The 24591-nt window shown below is 44.0% G+C and overlaps 1 protein-coding gene across 4 annotated transcripts in view; it reads left to right on the plus strand.

Moving 5' to 3' along the window:
* The first annotated feature begins 2745 nt into the window (after positions 1-2745).
* The window catches only part of LOC147454550 (acyl-coenzyme A oxidase 3, peroxisomal-like), an 85457-nt gene continuing 63611 nt past the window's right edge, over positions 2746-24591 (plus strand). For 3 of the 4 annotated variants that reach the window (XM_086516463.1, XM_086516464.1, XM_086516466.1), the window contains exon 1: positions 2784-2926. In XM_086516463.1, the coding sequence (XP_086372589.1) occupies positions 2917-2926 (10 nt within the window). In that variant the 5' untranslated portion in view covers positions 2784-2916. Of the gene's footprint in view, positions 2927-24591 lie in introns of all 4 variants that reach the window. The other variant, XM_086516465.1, reaches the window with a different exon arrangement.

Genomic DNA, 24591 nt, shown 5'->3' on the forward strand with positions numbered 1-24591 from the left:
CAAGGCTTGTTGCCAAGGGCTTTAAGCAAGAACAAGGCATTGACTTTGAGGAAGTCTTCTCTCCGGTGGTCAAGATGACTACATTGAGATGCTTTCTTGCATTGGTTGCCATATTAGATTTGGTGTTGCACCAAATGGATGTCAAGACAGCGTTCTTGCATGGTGATTTAGATGTGGAAATTTACATGCAGCAGCCAAAAGGGTTTGTTGAGAAAGGCAAGGAAGATTGGGTATGCCAGTTGTTAAAGAGTCTTTATGGCTTAAAGAGGGCATGGTACCATAAATTCCACAAGTTTATGCTTTCTCAAGGCTACAAACGTAGTGAGTTCGATCACTGTCTATATACAAAGAAAGCTAAGGATGGTAGTTGGCTGATCCTTATTTTGTATGTGGATGACATGTTGATTGTTGGCAAGCACTTGGAAGAAATTTCAGCTTTGATGCAAAGATGGCAAAATCGTTTGACATGAAAGACATGGGTGAGGCAAGTCATATACTTGGTATGCGCATTGAGAGAGACAGATCAAAGAAGTTGATTTGGTTATCTCAAACAGAGTATATTGACAAGGTTTTGCAACGTTTCAATATGGAGAAGGGAAAGGCACTGAGTGTTCCATTGCCACCATATGTGAAACTTAGCAAACAAGATTGTCCTGTGTCTGAGGAAGAACAGGCTGAAATGGATAAGATTCCATATGCGTCTGCAGTGGGTAGTTTGATGTATGCAATGATTGCTACTCGCCCAGACATTGCATTTGCAGTGGGAGTAGTAAGTCGATACATGTCAAACCCAGGCAAGAAACATTGGGAGGCAGTGAAAGGAATATTGAGATACCTGAAAGCTACAAAGAGTATGCGTATATGCTATGGGAGTCAGGAGCTAAATGTAAAGGGTTTTACAGACTCAGATTATGCAGGTGACTTAGACAACCGAAGGTCTACGTCAGGGTATGTCTTTACATTGGCTAGTGGAGCAGTATCATGGCGTTCTAGATTACAAGATTGTGTTACTTAGTCTACTACAGAGGCTGAATATGTTGCAACATCAGAGGCATGCAAAGAATCAATTTGGCTTAATCGACTAGTAACAGATTTGGGAATCAAAGAAGAGATGCCTGTGTTATATTGTGATAGTCAAAGTGCTATACAATTGGCTCGCAATCCAGTTTATCACTCAAAGACAAAGCATGTGGATGTGAAGTATCATTTCATCAGGGAAATGCTCGAGGATAAGCAACTTCAGCTTGTCAAAGTTCACACCACAGAAAATCCTACTGATCTACTTACAAAAGGACTTCCCTCAGAGAGCTTTGCGCATTTTCGCAAGCAGTTAGGTGTAGGGTAGTACATCACTTCTCTACATCTCTTGTATATTAGCTTGTATAGTAGCTTCTCTCACACTTAAAGTACCACATTGGACTTTAAGCGGGAGGTTGTTGGGGTATAAAGCCCAATGTGGTCGCCCAGGTAAGTGGGCGGGCCGCCAAGTATGTACACATATTCTTTTGTGAAAACCTAATAAAGAACTCACTATGCTCTACACATTACAGTAGAGCGAGTTCACCATATCGTCGTGCTCTTCTTCTGGCACTCTCTCTCGCGTCGCACTTCCGCTCGTATTCCTTCAAGGGTTGGCTGGATGCAGCCTTGTCCTATGGCGAGGAAGAAGAAGAGTAGGGTTGGGGCAAGGAACATAAAGTGCATGCTGCATGCGACAAACGGGGGAGGGAGGGGGAAGGCATCGTGTAGAGGGGGCGGGCAATATGGGTGTGTCACAAAGATTCCACATGAACTCTTTGACTCATGAATTTCTTTTCATTTTTGCCATTATGGAGCATGACAAATGCTTCATTCTACCAATTTTCTTAAATTATTCAATCTTTAACTCTATTGCAAATGCTTGAGACATCTTTTTTGGACGGCCCGCCATCAGTCAATTGATAAATTTTTAATAAATATATTTCCCCCTAAAAGTGAGAGCACAAGAGAATGAATTTTCCCACACGCAATACTCACTTGCACTTCAAGGGATCATCAAGGGATATAAGGGAAATAGGTAGAGGGTACGGCAAGTCAATGAATCTTTTCAATGAATCTAATGGTCTCTAGTAAGTAAAATGAATTTTGTGTGTGTGTGCACGCGCGTGTGCAGAACAACATCTCTGGAATTTTGTGTGCTAATGGCCCTAAGGATGCTCATGCCAACGTGTACTCACAGAAAAGGAGGCAAGAATGCAATGTGGTGCTCCCTCATTCTTCTATTGCTTAAGAAGAAATCAAATTCATGAACAAAAAAACGTCATACAAATTAATACACAACCAACAACGACACATTGTTCAATATTAGATCATATTTGGATCACAAGAATTATTGCTAGATACTAGTATAGTTGGCGGGCTTCGCCTGCTTGCCTGTGTGTATGTGTGTGTGGGTGTTCCTCACTGTGTGCCCGGAGATGCCGGAGACACTATTGGTTTAACGTGGTTCCGCCACATGTTGTCGGGGGGCAGGGGGGGGTTTCGGAGTCCCTCCTTTTATAATTGTACTAGTACGGCCGGTTGCCTTCGGCAGTCTCTCTCTCTCTCTTTCTCTCTCCCTCTTTATCGTGTGCATAGGAGCTTGTCTCAATTTTGGAGTTTAGCCTTCATTCTCAGATTTTGACAAATATAAAGGGCTCTCCCACTTCGGCCATATATTATGTTACTTTAGATTAGATAGATACAAATTATTCTTGTTCGTCATATGGCTTACATTTACTCCGCCAAAAAACAAACAGAAAACGTGGCCCCCCGGAGCCTCACGTACCGTGCCAATGTGCCATACTTCAGCCTCGAGAGTAGAGGCACGTGGCGTCTGTTTCGCAGAGAGAGACGGCGAAGCAGCAAGTTGCCGCTGCTACACAACCAGTCATCCAAATGAACTCAAGTGAGTTGTCAACCCCCCGCTCTCCGCCAAAAAATAAATTTTTTAGTAAAATCAACACACACACACACACACACACACACACACAGAGTAAACGAAGGCCGTTAATTCTTGAGAACACTTGGTTGGTACCAGCCCATAAGCTTTTCAATCTAATCATAACAGTGGATTTTCAAAAGGAGATACGTTTTGGGCAATTGAAAACTTACCCACAGAGTACTCGGAGAAGCTTGATCCGGTACCAGGCACCACACCAGAAAACCAACTACCATCATGGTGGAAGCTTGAATTGATAGGACGAAACCTTGAAAAATGTCGATGTCGGATGAGCAAAGAAGTGTCTGATATGGAGTACACTTTGTAAGGTGGTCGGTTTGGAGGTGTACTTCCAGGATAATCAAGTACTTTCAAGAACAACTCACAAGACAAACCCTATGAGAACCGATCTACATGATCTTGGAGAAAACTTCGATGCCCTGACTCTAGCTCTAGCAAACTTGAATCTGATTCATCCATATGATTTAGAAAGATTAAGCAAGCCGATACAATAGGGACTAACTTTCCCTTAAGTTTGCATCAATGACCCCTTCTTTACCCTTACAATTCTTGTCACAAACCGTTGACGTGTCAAGCCACTGAAGACTTGAGTTGAGTTGCAAGACAAATAATAAAAGAGTCCTTACCAACTTATGGGACCGTGTTCGATGGGCCCAAGTGCCTACATTAAAATAAAGTAGGACACACACACACAAAAGAAAGACTTGCGATCAGCTGATGACGTGGCATGACTGTACGGGCAGTCTGTAATTTGCGCTGACAGGCTGACGTGGCTTTGTACGGTAGCTTGTGTTTTTGCGTTGATAGCTGGTGATGTGGCAGCTCTACGGATTTTTGCGTTTTATGCACTCGCAGCTTTTTGGAGGCCAGATGCTTTTAGGGTTAGTGCTTTTCTTGTACTGCATTTAGAGAGCCAAGGGCCTTTATATACATGGGCTGGGCTCTGTCTCTGGCATTCAATTGGCAGGTGGCAGAGCAGAGTCCCCGAGTTTGTTACAAGCTTGGACACTCCAAGCGAGAAATCAATGCAACACGCGAAAAGAAACTTCAAAATCGATGAACTTTAAAATGTGTGTGTGTGTGTATGTGTTTATACATATGTGTGTGTATATATATATATACATATATACATATACACACACACATACATATATACATATATGTATATACATATATATATGTACATATATATATATATATATATACATACATACATATATACATATATACATATATGTGTGTGTGTAGATAGATACATGTGTGTGTGTATGTGTGTGTGTATATATATATATATATATATATATATATATATATATATATATGTACATACATATATATATATATATATGTACATACATATATATATATATATGTACATACATATATATATATATATATATATATATATATATATATATATATATATATATATATATATATGTATATACATATATATATATATATATATATATGTATATACATATATATATATATATATATGTACATACATATATATATATATATATGTATATATATATGTGTGTGTGTGTGTGTGTCACAAACTGGTGACGTGACGGACATACACACACAAAGTGTTGACGTGGCAGCCTTTTGGGTTATGCGCCGATAGGTTAACGTGGCAGGTGCACGGAATCCCGCCGTATGCGTTGACTGCTGACGCGGCAGCGTACGGACAGTTCGGACCCGCATTATGCGCTGACATGCTGACGTGGCAGCGTATGGATCTCCGCAAAAAGCGTTGACAGATACAGAACTTCCGTAAATTGCGCACACTGTTTTTGGCAGCTTTTGGGACAATTGCTTTTTATTTTGAAGATGCTTTTGGAGCTTTGCTTTTAGCATCCCTTGTAAATTGTTTATAAGTGGCCTTAGGGGCTCACTCTGCAGAGTATTTGGATGTAGAGACTGAGAGTGAGCACCCACGGGCTCATTGTACTTTGCTCACAGATTAATATAAAAATACCGAAAGGGGCGCCAGTCTTTGGGGCCAATATCTCTTGGCACGGAAGTACGCCGGGCCGTGTCGTCTCTTGTGAATTGTTTTGAAGGCTGTGTTGCGGTAAAATCTTGACTTGGGGTGTCCAAGTCTGTTTTTAATGGTATTAGAGCACAACCGATTTCTCTTCTACCGAGAAATCCGATGCCTTATTTCGCGACAATTATGGATTCCGAAAAGAATCAATCAACTTCTTCTGACTGTGCTGATGCGGGAACAGACCATGCAGAAGATTCAAACGAATTAACAGAGGAAGAGTACGGGCCACCTCGGCCTACTCAGTACGAACTTCAAGATATGGAACATCGACAGCAGGTTGACGAGTGCACAAGGCAGATGATTAAATTTGCGAAAGATCCTCATTTGCAAAATTTTTGTCTCAGCAATCCATTGCTGAAGTGCACACTCAGTGGCAAAAAGCCACCGAACCACCAATCAAACCGGCACTCAAGAAACCTCCTTCTCCGAGGATGTTTACAGAACAAGAACTTCAAGAGGTGGTTCAGACTCATGTCAGTCAGCTTTTGAACACCCAAAATCAATCTAAAAAGCAAGTGAAAAAGCGCAAGAAGGGGACTGGCTACCCTTCAATCTTCTTTTGCATCTGCAAGAAAGCAGATGAAGCGTGTACGCTTTGAAGGACTACCCAGTTCTTCTTCTTCCTCTTCTGTTGACAGTTCTTCTAGCTCTTCTGACTCGAGCGATGAGAACAAAAAGGGCAAAAAGCGAAGCAAAAAGCAAAGCTTTGGAAAGACCAGGAGAAACTCAGATTCTGCCCGGTTTCTGATAGCTCTATGGAGGAGTCATCCTCTGATACTTCGGACTCCGATGACCATATGTTTTATGCAAAGAAGAAGCACTTCTACAGAGCCAACCAATATGACTTTCTCGAAGACAAGAGCAAGAAAGCCAAAGAATTTAACTCCAAGATTAGGAGGGTTGCATCTTTTCTCAAAGGCAATGCTCGAACATGGTTGTCCACTCTTCTTATGAGGAAAGAAGCGTCAAGTGGTTGAACTCTTCTTATGAGGAAAGAAGCGTCAAGTGGTTGAAATTTAAAAGGCTCTTTATTTCTTCTTGGCTGACCGAGAGTACGAATGGGATAAACGAACCGCTTGGAACCATCTTTGGATGACCAAAGGAGATTCTTTGGATGCTTATTGCGAGAGGTTTTGGGACGCTTTTCTACCAACCTCTTCATTTAAGGTCTCTTTTAAGGAACAGATTGAGCGGTTTTGTTGCGGACTCCCTACAGAGATCCGAGACTACTGCTTGGAACAAAAGTCAAATTCTATCCAAGAATTAATGGGTCATGTGAAACGGGGTTTCTCGATAAATTTGGGAAATTTGACTTACCCCATTAATGAGATCTTGACTCACAGTACCCGACAGACCTCCAACCAGAGTTACCTGGAACGCGGAACGAGAACGGCGTGGAACGAGAGGCATAAAAACACCCAAATAATGCAATTTTAAGCTCTGTGTGATTGAATAATAGTAGTGTCCGAGTCCTTTGACTCTAATACTCACAAAAAACTTAATTTGAAGACCATTCAACCTTACTATGGCCAACGTGTGTCGTATAGACTTGAGAGCTTGAGGGGGGAGGGATGCTGAGAGAGAGAGAGAGAGAGAGAGAGAGAGAGAGAGAGAGAGCCTTGTCGACTCTAGAGGCTAGAGTCTAGACTAACGAGGCTAGAGCTTGAGAGTCAAGACTCGATACTCGAGAGGGTAGAGCTTGAGCTTTGACCCTTGAAAGCTTGTGTGCACTGTGAAGGTAAGGGGTGGGGGGAAGGGCATTTAATAAGGGGGAGCCTCACAAGATAAAGCTCATAAATCTGAAAATGTGCCATTCCCATCCGTTCCGGTACCAAATCCCTGTCCGGGCCGTTCCGGGCCATGAAAACCCCAGCGTTCCGGCGTTCCCAGCCCACAGGGGGGCTTTTCCCTGGTAACTATGCCTCCAATAATGAAAGTAGAAAGAAAAAGAGTTTCCAAGAAAAGAAGGATAAGGAACACGACCCCGGCTAACTCTTTGAGAGAGGGCTAACTATATCAAAGAGGGGAAGTGTTTTGGCTGCAGGGAACAAGGGCACATCTCCGCAAAGTGCCCCAAAAAGGCACAACAAGGACAAACTGAAGACATGCCAGACAGTCCGAGAGCAGCAGAGAGAAACGTGGTAGAAAAGGCAAGATGAAAGCAGGACTGGTACTAGATTGCATGGGTGTTGACCCAAGCCTGATTGATGAAAGTACATAACTTTGCCGAGCTTGGGGCAAAGTGAAAGATCAAGAAGCCTTGATTTTCTTCGATGGAGGAGCCAAGGCCAACTTCATTTCACTTGATTGGCGGCGCGGCTTGAGATTATACCTGACAGGATGAGACCACCAACAGAGGCAGTTCTAGCGGCACCCGGACGGGACATAGCCATTACACCTGTCATTGGCAAACTTTGGTTGCATTGTCAGGGGTATTTATGGCACGAGGACTTCTACATCATACCTTTGGAAGGTTGTGACGTCCTCCTAGGAGTCCCTTGGCACCATAAGAACAACGTCGTGGTCGACTATCGGGCAAAGAAAGCAACTAAAACCGGCCTGTTCAATCCAAAAAGGGCGGTAGACTTTACTTTAAACCTTGATTTAGCTTTCACCCATTATTAGTCGTCTATTATACCTGCGCTATAGTGACACAAGAGAGGGGAATGGGATACAGATGCTAGAATGTACCTGTATGAGAAGACCGACACCAGATTGGCCCCTAACTTAGGCGCCCCTTTCGGTATTTCTTTATTGTTCAAAAGAGGGAATAAACGCTGTGGTTCCCTACAAGCTGCCCCGCACAACTCGGCTGAATTTCCACTGCTCTAGCCCGATTTCGGCAGCATAACTGTACTAGAACCCTTCACGGTCAGTATTCCCACGCATTGGCCGACTTTCCCGACGCATACGGGCACTTTGCAAAACCTGGCGAGAATCTGCAGCACGCTGAATTCTCTGTTTTCAGCCCTGAAATTGCGCCAGATCACCTGTACAGCGGTCCCCTTGCGTCCCCGAACCTCCTGGGGGTATTAGGGTCCGTTTAGGGCCAAAACCCTAGTCCTGCAAAAATACACAGCAGGCTGTAATTTACTGTTTCGGGCTCCGTTTCGCGTGCCGGTCGCATCCGTAGCAAGTCCTCGAGCTCCCGCACCTGTAGGGCTACTTGCCCTTTGAATCGGACGAGATTTCTGGCGTGAAACCTTCTCCGAATTCACCTGTACCTGCGGGGGGGATTAGCCGCTAGCTAATCCAGTACCTGTGCAAGAGGCTCTTGCCTCGGCAATCGTGCATGAACCCACACAACTGTATACATTGGTCAAATGAAGAGCCCACTAGAGGGGCATAACATACTGCCAAAGGGGAGAGAGAGGGCAGTGCGTAGCGTGCAGGGCATCACTCCTGGCACCGCACTGTGCATAAGAGGGAAAGCAAGCACTCCATAGCTCTTAACCTGTGACAAATCTGAAAATGAGGCTCTCCCCCTCCTAAATTCAGCGCCACTTCTTGATGCATGAGGCAAGTGCACCAGAATGTGCCACTTGGCACATTTATAAGCATTTTCCCGTTTCGGGGTTGCCGTCTAAAAATATCCCAACCGGTTGCCCAGTTGACTTCACGGCAGAGTAAGAAAATGTTCCCCTTGTCATTCCGGAGGTAATGACGTCAACACATTTTCAGGTCCCAAAATAGCAGTTCCCTAAATTTTAGGAGATGCTGCCATTGTATCTGTCTAGGTCATCCGACCCTCTTTGTACACTGTGGCCACATCCAGAACTGAAATGTAGCCTCTGTAGCAAAGGATTCCACTTTGGCTAGTCAATGACCCCACTTTGGCTAACCATAGTCCTTGTCCAACCTTAGTGCTCTTTTGCCCTCAGGCCTGGACTCCCTCTGGACAGTTCCACACTAGCTATGCAATGCAGGGCAGTTAGATTTCCCGAGGGGTGTTTCCAAAAAGTGAAAGTAAATAGATAATAAGAAAGAAATCAACAAAAAGGATAGATAGTAGTCACACGCTGGTGACAGCAACCTTGACGAATGAAAAGGGTCGAAAAATTGTACTTGATGTAAAACTGAAGGATGAGTCCCTTCCTATTGTATCGGCTTCGGCCATTTCCAAATTAATGAAATCCAGTCTCTTTGTATACTCGATCTACTTGAAAGAGTTAAATGATGAACAGAGAGGGAACAGGTTTGAACTTGATAAAGAACGCCAAGATTTTCTCCACACACATGCTGATTGCTTCTTTGAGGGCCTACCAGGCGAGTTATCCCCATCTCGTCCTGAGGATCACACCATTGATCTGATTCTTGGAAGCACACCACCGAACAGGCCACCTTATCGTGTTAGCCGAGCCAAGAATGAAGAGATCATGAACCAAGTGAAAGACCTTCTTGAAAAGGGTCTTATCCAGCTGAGTACTTCACCCTACCGCTCTCCGGTGTTGTTGGTTTTAAAGAAAGACGGACCTTGAAGAATGTGCATTGATTACAAAGCTCTCAATAAAATCACTATCAAAAACAGATTGCCGATTCCAAGGATCAATGATATTCTTGACCGACTTCAGGGATCCTGTTGTTTTAGCCGGATTGATTTGAAAAGCGGATATCATCAAATCAGAATGGCTCCGCGAGATGTCTACAAGACAGCCTTTCGGACAAGCTTCGGTTTATATGTATTTTTGGTGATGCCTTTTGGCCTTACCAATGCTCCAACGACTTTCAACCGAATGATGGATAGGATTTTCCGAGAGTATAGATCATTTGTTGGCACTTTCTTTGATGACATTATAGTCTTCTCCAAGGATGAAGCAAAACATAGACACCATCTGCTATAGGTCTTTCAGGCATTGCTGTATCACAAGTTAGTTGTCAATGCCAAAAAGAGTGAATTTTTCTTGGCGGAGATACACTTTTTGGGACACATGGTCTTAGCAGTAGGAATACATATGGACCCGGCCAAGATTGACACTATACGTGATTGGCCAGATTTGAAGAATGTTCATGAAGTTAGAAGCTTCTTGGGCTTGTGTTCTTACTACGGTGGTTCATTCGAAAGTTTGTAGAGTAGCTTCCCCTTTGCACATATTGACATAGAAAGGAGTCCCTTTCTCGTGGGGACCGATAGAGGTGACTGCCTTTAAGACACTAAGGGAAAAAAAACTGACTACTGGACCAGTGTTCACTTTGCCGGATTTGCAAAAGTCATTTGAAGTATGTTGTGATGCTTGTGGTCGTAGTCTGGGAGAGGTCTTAATACACGAAGGCCATGTGATTGCCTATGAAAGCCGATTGTTTTCAAGGCTAGAATTGACAACACAGATTTATGAGAAAGAGCTTTTGCCAGTGATCCATGCTCTAACCCAGTGACGACATTACCTACTCGGAGCTGATTTCACGGTCTTCACTGATCATTAGAGTTTACACTACTTGTCACAGAAGCAGCTTTCGGAAAAGCAAATGCAGTGGGCTAACATCTTGTCACAGTTTCACTTCCAGATTGTCCATGTTTAGGGACATAAAAACTTGGTGGCAGATGCTTTGTCTCGAAAGCCCCTAGTCTTGGCTATTTCCGCGATTCATCATAGAAGCTTCGAGTACATGGTTGATCAGTATGCCACAGATCCGGATTTTTCCGATGTATTCACTCGAATATAGAATGGGGAGGTAGTAGCGGGATATTCTATACGGGATGGCTACTTGATGAAGAAAACGATGTTGTGCGTCACACAACCGTTGAGGGAAAAGGTTTTAATTGAGTGCCATTGTCCACCTTTTACGGGTCACCGCGGCATCGACATCACCTTGAAATGTGTGGAGCGTTACTTCTTTTGGCCGAGACTCAAGAAAGATATGGACGAGTTTGTTCGCAGTTGTTTAGTATGCCAGAAGGTCAAGTTTGACAGGCATAAGGCACTGGGATTGTTACAGCCTTTACCCATTCCCACTCGCCCGTGGGAAAGTACTGCAATGGATTTCATTTTTGATCTCCCGAAGACACAGAGTGGGCATAATGGCATTTGGATTGTCATCGACAGATTTAGCAAGCAAGCTCACTTCCTTCCAGTGAAGAAAATAGTCAAGCCGGATCATTTAGAGAGATTGTTCATTGCACAAATTTTCAGATTACATGGCATGCCTAAGACAATAGTCTCTGACATAGATCCTCAATTCACGAGTTTGTTTTGGAGGGCTATTTGGAAGAACATTGGCACACGGTTGCAGTTCTCGTCATCATTCCACCCACAGACAGATGGGCAATCGCAAATTCAGTTGTACTGGATTTATCGAAGTCTTACATTTCTGATCAGAAGACTCAATGGGAATTTTTTTTGCCCTTGGTGGAATTTGGGTACAATAACACGATCCACTCTTCGACGGGGAAGGCGCTTTGAGATCATTGAAGGTGCTCTGAAGGTTCCACCCTTTCTAAGCACTAAAGATAAATTTTTTGAAGCTGACCATCACACGAGGGACTTGGATAGTGCTTATGCCAAGGTCCGGGAGGCTTTAGCGAAATCTCAAGAACAACATAAGAAGGCAACAGATAGATATCGACGAGATTTGAAATTAAAGGAAGGCGATTGGGTGCTCTTACGTTTTGAGAAGGCACGCCTAAGAAAACGAAAAGGAAAGGAGTTGCTTTTTCCAAAGCTTAGCATGAGGTATTATGGCCCTTTATAAATAAAAGAAAAGATAAATGACGCCTCCTTTAGGTTCAAGCCGTTTGATACTTGGAAGATTCACAATGCTTTTCATGTGAGTCTATTGAAACCTTTTAAAGGCGATGTGCCAGTTGATGGGGATCCTGATGAGCAACCCGAAGTGGAGGAAAGCAAGGAGATACTCGTTCCAGAATAGATTTTGGCACACAAGGAGAGAAAGATAAAAGGTAAAGTGATTAGGCGATTCTTGGTTAAATTCAAGAACTATCCTGCATTGGATGCGAAGTGGATGGAGGAGGAGGACCTAGCAGATACTCCTCAGATTTTGGAACTTTACCTTGAAGCATTCGGTTTAGCATAGTCTACTCCGATAGAACTGCGAATTCAGCGAGGGTGAATCTAGTGCAGTGGGTTTGCCAACAAGAGGAAGTCACTCCGCTCCTTTGTCAACGGATCGCTACGATTTTGAATAGTCACTGATGTCCCCTTTGGGTTTCAGGGATACTAATGGGCTGACCAGTATTCTGCTGTATTACTTTATGACAGGAATTATCGAAAATGAAAGTGATTGATTTGCACTTGACTTGTTTGAGTGCAGGAACTGAAAGACGAAATGATTACAGCATTTCTGTCTCATAAATCTCTATAGACATGATTGCAATAAGGATTAGTTAATCGGGCATCCGTGAGGTCCGGAATGGATTCTAATGTGATTACTACGTTGCCAATGGTCATGGTCTGAGATTTGGAATGAATTTGTCTGTGATTTGTCATGTGATGTCCTGTGATGTCAAGTGATGTCCTACGATGTCAAGTGATGTCCTGTGATGTGTTGATGGCCTTTGTCTGTTTTGCAGGCATAATCGAGGACGATTACAATTCTTTCAAGAGGGGGGTATGTCACAAACTGGTGACGTGGCGGACACACACACAAATTGCTGACGTCATAGCAACTACGGTACGGGACTGGACGTTTAATACGTGGTGTACAATACGCGTATTTGACGTATTTTTTAGAATAAAAAATAAAATACGTCAGCTTTTTTAGATATGATACTTTAATAAGAACAAATGAAGCGGTTCATGGACCTCCTCAATGACTCTTCAATATTTAGCCATAGCATACATAAACAAGCACCATGAAGCTCTAAAACACAATTGATCAATTAGAAAAAGACATACGGTTTGAGCAAAAAAATGTTAGAATAGAAAACGTATTGTACGTTTCAATACGGGACGTCGTGTATTCTAAATAAACTGGAAATTGCGTTGACATGATGACGTGGAAGACTGTACGGATTTCCACGTTTTTCGCAGACTGCTGTACAGAATTCCGTGATTTACAATGACAGCTTTTTGGCATTGCTTTTGGACGAGATGCTTTTGAGGTTGAAGGCTTTTCACTGTAAACTGCTTTTGGGGCCTAGGGCAATATGAGGCCATGGGATCATTCTCTGGCATGCTTCTTGGAGAAGGTGCAGAGTCTGGAGTATCGGCTTGTATTGTGTTGATACAATATAAAGAAATACCGAAAGGGGTGCCAAGGTTTGGGGCCAATACTCTCTGGGGTGGAATTCCGCCACTGCGTGTCGCATGTCGTCTCTCTCTCTCTCTCTCTCTCAGTTCAGTTGTTATTGAAGTGCTAAAAGTTTGTTAAGTCTGTTCTTTTCTATTGGCACGTGGTGCCCGTCTTGTGACACAGGATCCTAGCCCATCGCATCTCCTTTTCCGAAAGCTGTTTGTAATAGGAAGTAGCGTAAACTCTGGTGATCAGTAAAGAGTGTGAAATCAGCTCCAAGTAAATAGTGTCGCCACTATGTAAGAGCATGGATCATTGCCAATAGCTCTTTCTCATATATCTGTGCTACCAACTCTGGCCGTGAAAACATCCTACTCTTGTAAGCAATGACATGGCCTTCTTGCATCAAAATTGCTTCCAGACTACGAGACATCATCTACTACAGGTCTTTAGGCATTGCGGAAGCATAGATTGGCTATCGATGCCAAAAAGAGTGCGTTTTTCTTGCCGGAGATACATTTCTTGGGGCACATCGTCTCAACAGAAGGAGTGCAAATAGACCCGGCCAAAATTGAGACTATCTACGATTGGCCTAATCTAAAGAATGTTCACGAAGTTCGAAGCAATTTGGGCTTGTGCTCTCATTATCGGCGGTTTTGCAGAGATAGCTTGACCTTTGCATTTACTAACTCAAAAGGAGTCCCTTTCATGTGGGGACTGATAAAGGTGACTGCTTTTCAAACGCTCAAAGAAAAATTGACTACCAGACCAATGTTGGCTTTGCCAAACTTACAGAAGCCATTGAAAGTTTATTGTGATGCTTGTGCGTTCTGCTTCATTCTTGGAGAAAACTATAATGTCGTCAAAGAAAGTGCCCACAAAAGGCATCACCAAATACTCATATAAACCAAAAGTTGTTTGAAAAGCTGTTTTGTAGACATCCCCCGGAGTAATTCGGATCTGATGATATCCACTCTTTAGATCAATTCTGCTAAAACAAGAGGATCCCTATAGTCTGTCGAGAATATGGTCGATCCTTGGAATAGGGAATCGGTTCTTGAGGGTGATTTTACTGATATCTCTATAGTCAATGCACATTCTCCAATATCCGTCTTTCTTTAGTACTAGTAATACCGGAGAACAGAACTGTGATGTGCTAGGTTGGATAAGACCCTTTTCTAGAAGTTCTTTGACTTGATTCATTATTTCTTCATTCTATGCTCGATAGGATGGCCGTTTCGGTGGTGTACTTCCAGGAATCAAATCAATCGTATGGTCCTCAAGGCGAGGGGGAAGTAACTCGCCTGGTAGGCCTTCAGAGAAATTGTCAGCCTGTGTGGAGAAATTCTTGTCATTGTTTATCCAATTCAGACATATTGGTTTGTTGTTCATCATTCAGTTCTTTCAAGTAGATTGAGTAAACGAAAAGACTGGATTTCATTAATTTGGAAATGGCCGAAGCCGATACAAAAGGGATGGATTCGCTTCAATTTTACATCAAGCACAATTTTCCTGCCCTTCTCATTTGTCAAAGTAGCTTTCTTAGCCCGATAATCAACCACGGCGTTGTTCTTGTGGTACCAAGGGATTCCTAGAAGGACGTTAAAACCGGCCTGTACAACGTAGAGGGCGGTTCTATTTCAATTACCTGTTAACTTTACACAGAGCACTGAGAAGGGAAGAGAACACAGTTGTGTCCAGCGACTAGAATGTCACTGCGCACACGAGACCGACACCCTGTAGGCCCCAAAGACTGGCGCCCCTTTCGGTATTCTTTATTCAAATTAAGGTAGACGATCCGACCACTTCGCACAAGCTTTCACAAAGCTGTCCAAACCTGGCAAGGGCTGAAAACGTAGGTTTTCGACCTGATTTTGGCAGCGTAATGGCGCAAAAACCCCTGTAGGTCAAAAGCACCTATCTAGGACGGATTCCCTCGCTATCTCGAAGCTTTCTGGTGAGCTGTCACAGAAATTCAGCGGGGTGTAATTTCCTGTTTTTCACTGCTGGGTGCCCAAATGCGTGTACATGCATCCCAAGGCTCTCACGAGGCTCCCCTCGGGTTCCCTTGCAGTTTAGGTGCAAAACCCTAAACCTGCAGAAAAACACAGCAGGCTGTAATTCGCTGTTTCGGATCGTTTTTAGCGGAGCGAACACGCCTACGCGTGTCCCAAGGGCTCCTGCACACAATGGGACAGTTCCCTTGTGAATTGGACGAGTTTTCACGCGAGAAAACTCTCCAAACTCGCAATCTTTCGTGATGGAACTGTGCGTACGTGTGGGGGATTAGCAATTAGCTAATCCGGTTCCTGTTCAGAAGGCTCTTGCCTTGGTAAACGCGCATAAACCCCCAGAACTGTACATGTTCATCTGAGTAGCCCATCTAGTGGGGCATTACCATATGTGTCAAAGGGGAGAGAGAGATGCACGAGAGCAAATCATCGCGCTACATGAGACAGAGGAGAAGGCAAGCTTTCGATTAAAGCTGTAGACCTGCACCCACTACTCACACACACACACACTGTAGGTCACTTATGATAAAAAATCAGCCCCTCTCAAATTGGGCACCTCCTCTTGCTGAGGTGTCCTGTAGATTAACCTCCTCTTGCCAAGTGTCCAGTTTGCCCCTTTGAGTTAATTCTCTAGTTCCCACTCACTTATAAAGTTGTAAGTGACTTTCCGAGTGGCTCAGATTTCATTTGGCGGGCATAGGCTTCCATACTCATCAGAATTCAGTGCTAACTGGTCCGACCAGTCCCCGACTGACCGACCCAGACTCCCGATGTGAGAAACCTATTTGGCCGCAGCCGTTTCACACTGGCCATGCAATGTCCACTTGCACCTTTTCAAGGGTCTCGGGGAAACAAGTAAAAATAAAAATAAATAAAAATATCTAGTACTTATTTATTGAAGGCAACAGGAAAAATACACCTCCTGGTGACACACCCCACCCTTGAAATATTGCAAGCGACCTCGCTTGCATGCCAATACTACATGCGGTATCTCTTGATATCACACATATTCTATGATGGGAATCCAAGATAAACATGCTTCCGGAAATGTAGCGTTGGACGATTAAACAATCCCACCAACCTGGCTACGACACATATATCAAGCATAGAAGTCTTCTAGTGTACTCTCAAGCACAAACTTCTCTAGCTAAATTCTGTATGGAAAGAGTAGATACAATTGCATAACTACTCTCTTGAGCATCATGAACCATGCTCTTGCCTTGCTCCAGAAAAGGCTACATTAAGTCACTGTGGGTTCCATCTGAAAGGCTTCAAGATACAATTGCAATAGCTGAGGTGAATCAACCAATTCAGATTCTTCCATCCATTTGGCATCCAACGATGGATAGTCCTTGAACTTCACCAAATAGCGTCTTGCAACCTTTCCTCTAACCTTTCTTTCTTTATGTGCCAATATCTGTTCAGAAACAAGGATTTCATCCAATTCTTCCACTTCGGGTTGTTCCTCATCAAGCATATTCTCTGGCACATTACCAACAAAGGGTCTTAGAAGGCTGACATGAAAAGCATTATGTATTTTCCAGCCTTCTGGTAGCTTCAACTTGTAAGCTACATCGCTGATATTTTCTGAAATCTGAAAAGGACCATAATATCGCATACTAAGCTTAGGAACCAAACGTTCCTTGCCTTTCCTTTTCCTTAACCTGGCTTTTTCAAAGCGCAAAAGCACCCAATCACCAAGTGAAAATACAAGTTCACGGCGGTGACGATCAACAACTTTCTTTTGCTTAGTCCGAGTCTTCTCAAGAGCAATCTTTATCTTCCTGTATGTTTCATCCATATCTTGCACATACTCGTCTGCCTCAAAAATCTTGTCCTTAGTCTGCAAAATGTGCGTGACTTTCTTTCCTCCTTCCACTATCTCAAATGGTGCCTTACCTGTTGACGTATGCAGAGTGTTATTGTAAGCATATTCAACCAATGGAAGATGGTGTTCCGAAGTTGCCTCTAACACATAACATTTGAGCAGGTCCAGGACAGTAGAATTTGCCTCTTCTGACTGTCCACCAGTTTGCGGATGAAACGAAGAAGAGAACTTTAGCGTAGTGCCCATGTTCTCAAACAGTGCCTTCCAGAAAAGACTCGTCATACGTGGATCCCTGTCACTGACAATTGACTGAGGCATCCCATGATATTTAAAGATGTTGCTCATGAATATCTTGACCATGTGTTCTGGCTTTATCTTCTTCCTCACAGGAATGAAATGGGCTTGCTTACTGAACCTACAAATGAGAGTCCAAATCTCATCATTGCTTGTTTGTGTCCTTGGAAGATCAAAGATAAAGTCCATTGCTATGCTTTCCCATGGCCTATCAGGGATTGGCAATGGCTGCAACAATCCCGGTTGCTTTTGTTTGTCAAATTTGACTTTTTGGCATACTAAGCATGATCTTACAAATGTGTCAACATCTTGACGCAAAGCTGGCCAATAGAAGAATGCCTCAACCCCTTTTACAGTTGCATCAATTCCACGATGCCCAACATAAGGTGGAGCGTGACTTTCCATCAAAACCTTTGGTCGTAACTGTTTAGTAACGCATAACTTTGCATGCATCATGAGAAAGTCATTCTTAAGCATATAGTGCTCATGATGTTGCCCATCAACAAGCTGGTCATAAATCCTTGCAAATTTGAATCTTCACCATATTGTGTCTTCATTTCGTCTAGTTCACAATGGTACGGAATTGACAATGCTGAAATTTGGGGCTTTCGTGCCAATGCATCAGCCACCACGTTCTTTTTCCCTTGCACATGCACAATCTGAAAATGGAACATTGACAAGATGTTTGCCCATCGCATGTGCTTCTCAGACAACTTCATCTGTGTGAGAAAATATCTCAAGGTTTGATGATCCGATCGGACAACAAAATCAGCCCCTAGCAGATAGTGTTTCCAACTAGTGAGAGCATGAATTACTGCCAGGAATTCTTTCTCATAGACTTGCAAGTTCCTTTCAGTCTTCAAAAGAATTCTGCTCTCATATGCGACTACTCGGCCATTCTGCATTAGAACTGCACCAAGACTATGGCCACACGCATCACACTGAACCACAAAAGGTTTCGAAAGATCTGGCAAAATGATTACCGGGTCTGAAGTCAGCTTCTCTTTCAAGTGTTTGAACGCTAAAATTTCTTTAGCTGTCCACTTGAAAGTAACTCCTTTTCCTTGCAGTGCATGGAGTGGAGAAGCAATCTCAGCAAAATTTCGGATGAAACTCCTGTAGTAGGAACATAAGCCTAGAAAGCTTCGAATGTCATGTACGGACTTCAAGTCTGGCCATGACCTAATTGCTTCCACTTTAGCGGGATCCATGCGTACCCCATCCTTTGAAACAATGTGCCCAAGGAAGTGAATCTCTTGCAAAAAGAATTCACTCTTCTTCGCATTAATGAGTAGCCTGTTGTTACGTAACTTATTGAAAACTGCAGTCAAGTGATCCCTATGCTCCTCTTCAGACTTCGAGTAGACAATCATGTCATCAAAGAAGGTACCCACGAAGTTTCTATGTGGTCTAAAAATTCTGTCCATCATTCTATTAAACGTGGCAGGAGCATTTGTGAGACGAAATGGCATGACAGGAAACTCATAAAGACCAAATGTTGTCCTGAACGCAGTCTTATGGACATCTTCTGGCCTAATGCGTATCTGATGGTAACCACTCTTTAGGTCTATTCTTGTAAACAATGACGCTCCCTCAAGCCGATCAAGAATGTCATCTATCTTCGGTATGGGGAACCTGTTCTTGATGGTATTCTTATTCAAGGCGTGATAGTCAATGCACGTGCGCCATGAACCATCCTTCTTATGCACTAAGAGTACAGGCGAACAAAAAGGGGATGAACTGGGCTGAATCAGCCCCTTCTCTAAAAGCTCGTTGACCTGACTCATAATCTCTTTCTGCTGGGCTGCACTAACCCTGTATGGTGGTCTGTTCGGTGGACTAGAACCTGGCACAAGATCTATAGTATGATCCTCAGGTCTCTCAGGAGGTAACTCCCCTGGCAAAGAGTCCGAAAAACAATCACTGAAACCACTCAAAAAAGTTGACCTGTCTTTATCAAAGGTAGACAAATTAGATACAACTTCAGGTACTTCTTTTGCAAAGATCAAGTACGTAGAAAGATGATTCTTTATTACAGATGAAATAGCAGAAGCAGAAACAATTGGAACAGACTTGCCTTTAAGCTTTACATCAAGGACATGAGTCTTTCCTCTATGTACAAGGGTAATCTTTTTTTTCTAAGTATCCACCATAGCATGCAACCTGTAACACCATGGGATACCCAGTAACACATCACAGCCCTCAAGTGGCATAATAGGAAATTCTTCCACATCCATAGCTCTGAATGTGTAGACGAAGCTTCCCCAAAATGGGAGTAACAGGCTCTGAATGACCTGGGCATGCCAAACCTGCTTCCCCTGTCATACCCATCTCCTCTGCACGAATGCCCAACTTTGATGCCAATTCTGGTGATATGAAATTTGCACGAGCTCCTGGATCAAAGAAAACCAGCACTGTCTGGTCTCTAACTTTGCCCCAAGCTCTGCACAGCTCCGTGGTATCTGTGTTTGGTTGGTCTCCAACCAAATTGTGAACATGTCCTGCACTTGGCTTTGGCTTTTTCCCTTTATGGTCTGACTTGTCATCCTTATCCTGTGACTTCTTCTGTGGGCATTCATTTGCAAAATGTCGTTCCTGTTCACAAATATAGCATTTCTTGGCCTCCCTAAGAGCTTTCCTTTCTTCAAAAGTTTTGCCAGAAAAATGCCTTTTTTGTCCTTGTCCTCGTCCCGAAGAAGACTTAGACTGCTTCTTGGACGTATCACCTTCTTCAGTGGAGGGCTTCTTTGTGGGAGGCTCAGAAGGCTTTGCTGCAACATTGCCCTTGGTTGAAAACTGTTTGCCCTGGGACCCTTTCTTGTGGCTATTAAATCCATCGGAATCTCCCTTCGACAGATTGTTGGCCACTCTTGCATTCTCTATCGACTGAAACATATTCATGACAGTAGTCTTTGTGCAATAGTCCTTGATTTTCTTGGGCAATCCGCAACAGTACTTCTCAATTTGTTCCGACAATGGCACAAACCTGTAAGAGGTGACTGGCAACAGTGCGGCCCAAAACTGTTTATTGTACTCTTCCAGATTCGCACACTATTTAGCATTCAACTCGTGCCATTCTGTCATCACATCCGCTTCATAAGTGTTTGTCAACCATGCAGGCGCAAAAAGATGTTTGAATTGGACCCACGTTGTTGGGGCTTGACCGTGGTTCAACAATGCGGTCCACCATTGAAGCGCATTCGCTTTCAAGAAAGTGGCAGCCTTGCGTATCTGTGAAGATACCGTGAAGTTTCCTCCAGTATAAGCTGCCTCGAACTGTTGTATGAAGGTCAAGGCCTTGAATTGGTCCTTAGTTCCTCTGAAAGTTTCAAACTTCACTATAACTGGCCCGTACAACGTAGGGGGCGGTACTATTTCAATTACCTGTAAACTTTACACAGAGCACTGAGAAGGGAAGAGAACACAGTTGCGTCCAGCGACTAGAATGTCACTGCGCACATGAGACCGACACCCTGTAGGCCCCAAAGACTGGGGCCCCTTTTGGTATTTCTTTAATTTAGAGAGCGGGAATTACAAAAAGAGAGTCCTTGGAAGATAACACCAGCATCCAGCTAGTACGCTCCAGATTCGGCAGAATTTCGGCAGCATAACGGTACCGAAATTAATCCGAATCAGTTTCCAAGCTCAGGACTATCCCCCACTGGCGTTATCCCTCAGTCGGGAGCACAAAACAGTAAATTCCAGGTCGCTGTAATTTCTGGTTCAGCCCTGTTTTTGACCTGATTTGGGCACACGACGGTCCCTACACTGTTCCCTGCACCTTGGGCTTGGTGCCCCTTCATTCTGGAAGCATCCCGGGCACAAAACAGTCTCAAAACAGAGTAAAAACAGCAAGCAAACAGTGCTGAATTTACTGCGCAATCGAGAGGTTATCACCCTCTCGTGGACCTGCTTTGGTGCAACAGCTAGCTACACCGGTTTCTGTGCAAAGAGGCTCTTGCCTTGGCATGAAAGCATATTTCCCCACAGCTGTACATAGGTCAAATGAGAAGCCCACTAGTGGGGCATAACATACTGTACGTAGGGGAGAAAGAGAGCAGTATGTAGCGTGCGGGGCATCACTCCCGTCACCATACTGTGCATAGAGGGCAAGGTAAGCATTCCATAGCTTCTGTACCTGCTACAATCCACCCGAGGCTGAAAATGGCGCCCCCTTTGTTGATATGCAGCTCGTTTTTGCCTCCCAGAGTGGCAAAATCACTCACAGGTTGACACGTCGCCCAGTTTCCGAGTTTGGGCTTTCCCTGCTAAAAATATCTCAACTGGTGCGTCAGTTGACTTGGCAGCAGAGCAATAAAATGTTCCCTTTGTCATTCCAGAGCTAATGACGCGAACACATTTTCCGGTCAAAAATAGCAGTTCCCTAAATTTAGGAGATGCTTCCATGGCGTCCCTATCGGTCTCTTGACCATCATTGAAGACTACCATTTGACCAACATCTACAATGTGGGTTAATTTATTGGCCCCTTTCAACTGATAAAGTTGCAGTGACTTGACGAGTGGCCCAAATTCCAGTTTGGCGCACACGAGCTTCCATACTCATCAGAATTCAGTGCTAACTGGCCCGGGCAGTCCCTGTTTGACCGACCTAGATCCCCGATGTGAGAAACCCATTTGGCTGCAGCCGTTTCACACTGGCCATGCAATGTCCACTTGCACCTTTTCAAGGGTTCCAGGACAAACCAGTAAAAATAAAATAAATATATCTAATACTTATTTACGGAAGGCAACAGGAAAAATACACCTCTTGGTGACATTCACTTCCTTCCCACCTTCCTTGTAATCCTTAAGCTGACTTAGAGGAGCCACATTATCATAAAAAGGTGCCTGTAACAGTGGTGCTGCATGAGTGTTCATTCCAGCATTCGCATCAACTGTTTTCCCTGTCATATCTGCATTTTGTACGTATGGCTGCGAAAAACCAGCCATATCAAATTGTGTTCGAGGCACTCGAAACTGGCCATAGGCACCTTGAAAACTTGGTTGGACACCCATGTTGTAACCGGCCTGTTCAATCCAAAAAGGGCGGTAGACTTTACTTCAAACCTTGATTTAGCTTTCACCCATTATTAGTTGTCTATTTTACCTGTACTTTCAAGACACAACGAAGGGGAGAGGGATACAGGCTGCTAGATTGCACCTGTATGAGTAGACGGACACCAGATTGGCCCCTAACTTAGGCGCCCCTTTCGGTATTTCTTTATTGTTCAAAAGAGGGAATAAACGCTGTGGTTCCCTACAAGCTGCCCCGCACAAACTCGGCTGAATTTCCACTGTTCCAGCCCGATTTCGGCAGCATAACTGTACTAGAACCCTCCACAGTCAATATTCCCACGCATTGGCCGACTTTCCCGACGCATACGGGCACTTTACAAAACCTGACGAGAATCTGCAGCACGCTGAATTCTCTGTTTTCAGCCCTGAAAATGCGCCAGATCACCTGTACAGCGGTCCCCTTGCGTCCCCGAACCTCCTGGGGGTATTAGGGTCCGTTTAGGGCCAAAACCCTAAACCTGCAAAAATACACAGCAGGCTGTAATTTACTGTTTCGGGCTCCGTTTCGCGTGCCGGTCGCATCCGTAGCAAGTCCTCGAGCTCCCGCACCTGTAGGGCTACTTGCCCTTTGAATCGGACGAGATTTCTGGCATGAAACCTTCTCCGAATTCACCTGTACCTGCGGGGGGGATTAGCCGCTAGCTAATCCAGTACCTGTGCAAGAGGCTCTTGCCTCGGCAATCGCGCATGAACCTACACAACTGTACATTGGTCAAATGAAGAGCCCACTAGAGGGGCATAACATACTGCCAAAGGGGAGAGAGAGGGCAGTGCGTAGCGTGCAGGGCATCACTCCTGGCACCGCACTATGCATAAGAGGGAAAGCAAGCACTCCGTAGCTCTTAACCTGTGACAAATCTGAAAATGAGGCTCTCCCCCTCCTAAATTCAGCGCCACTTCTTGTTGCATGAGGAAAGTGCACCAGAAGGTGCCACTTGGCACATTTATAAGCATTTTCCCGTTTCGGGGTTGCCGTCTAAAAATATCCCAACCGGTTGCCCAGTTGACTTCACGGCAGAGTAAGAAAATGTTCCCCTTGTCATTCCGGAGGTAATGACGTCAACACATTTTCAGGTCCCAAAATAGCAGTTCCCTAAATTTTAGGAGATGCTGCCATTGTATCTGTCTAGGTCATCCGACCCTCTTTGTACACTGCAGCCACATCCAGAACTGAAATGTAGCCTCTGTAGCAAAGGATTCCACTTTGGCTAGTCAATGACCCCACTTTGGCTAACCATAGTCCTTGTCCAACCTTAGTGCTCTCTTGCCCTCAGGCCTGGACTCCCTCTGGACAGTTCCACACTAGCTATGCAATGCAGGGCAGTTAGATTTCCCGAGGGGTGTTTCAAGTGAAAGTAAATAGATAATAAGAAAGAAATCAACAAAAAGGATAGATAGTAGTCACACGCTGGTGACATACCCCCCTCTTGAAATCTCAAACGTCCTCGTTTGCATCTATGTCGTACATGCTTACTGTCAACACTGATGTATTCAACACCTGTGGACACATATACGACACATACATGCTCATTGTCAACCCTGGTGTATTCAACACCTCGTCGACTCATGTATTGCCTGCGTGTGAACCCTGTCCCAATGACATAGTGGTAGCTGCGCACTCTACCATTGCTTTGAGTCACTAACTTTCCAATGACAAAATGGTAGCTGCACATTTTGCCACTGTCTTATAGTACACGTTGGATCCCGTAACATTTTCGAGCATACCCAAACCGACAGTTTAAGAATGCAGTTACACATGTACTCTTCAATAGAAGCAATCACTGTATCCTTGACAAACTGACAAGAAATACTCACTTCTATAGCACTAACCAAACTTTTCGACATTCCATAAGAGCAATTGCCAAACTAACAATCTGTACAGCTCTAACATTCATGTAACAGGTATTTGATTTGAGCTCACTTTAGATACCATGTACATCATTTGTTTCCGAAGCTATTGTCACACTGACAATCCATTTAGCTTTGAAACTCATGGGGTCAAGGTAGGTTGCAAATCGAAGGCTTCTAGGTAAAGTGATAACACAGTTGGTGACTCTGCAAGTTCACCTTCTTCCATCCACTTAGCATCCATTGGTGGATAGTTTTTGAACTTTACCAAGTAACGCCTAGCAACCTTGCCTTTCACTTTCCTTTCTTT

The sequence above is a fragment of the Adiantum capillus-veneris genome, chromosome 7 (genome assembly GCF_014529385.1).
Source record: "Adiantum capillus-veneris isolate H3 chromosome 7, ASM1452938v2, whole genome shotgun sequence".
Lineage (NCBI taxonomy): Eukaryota > Viridiplantae > Streptophyta > Polypodiopsida > Polypodiales > Pteridaceae > Adiantum > Adiantum capillus-veneris.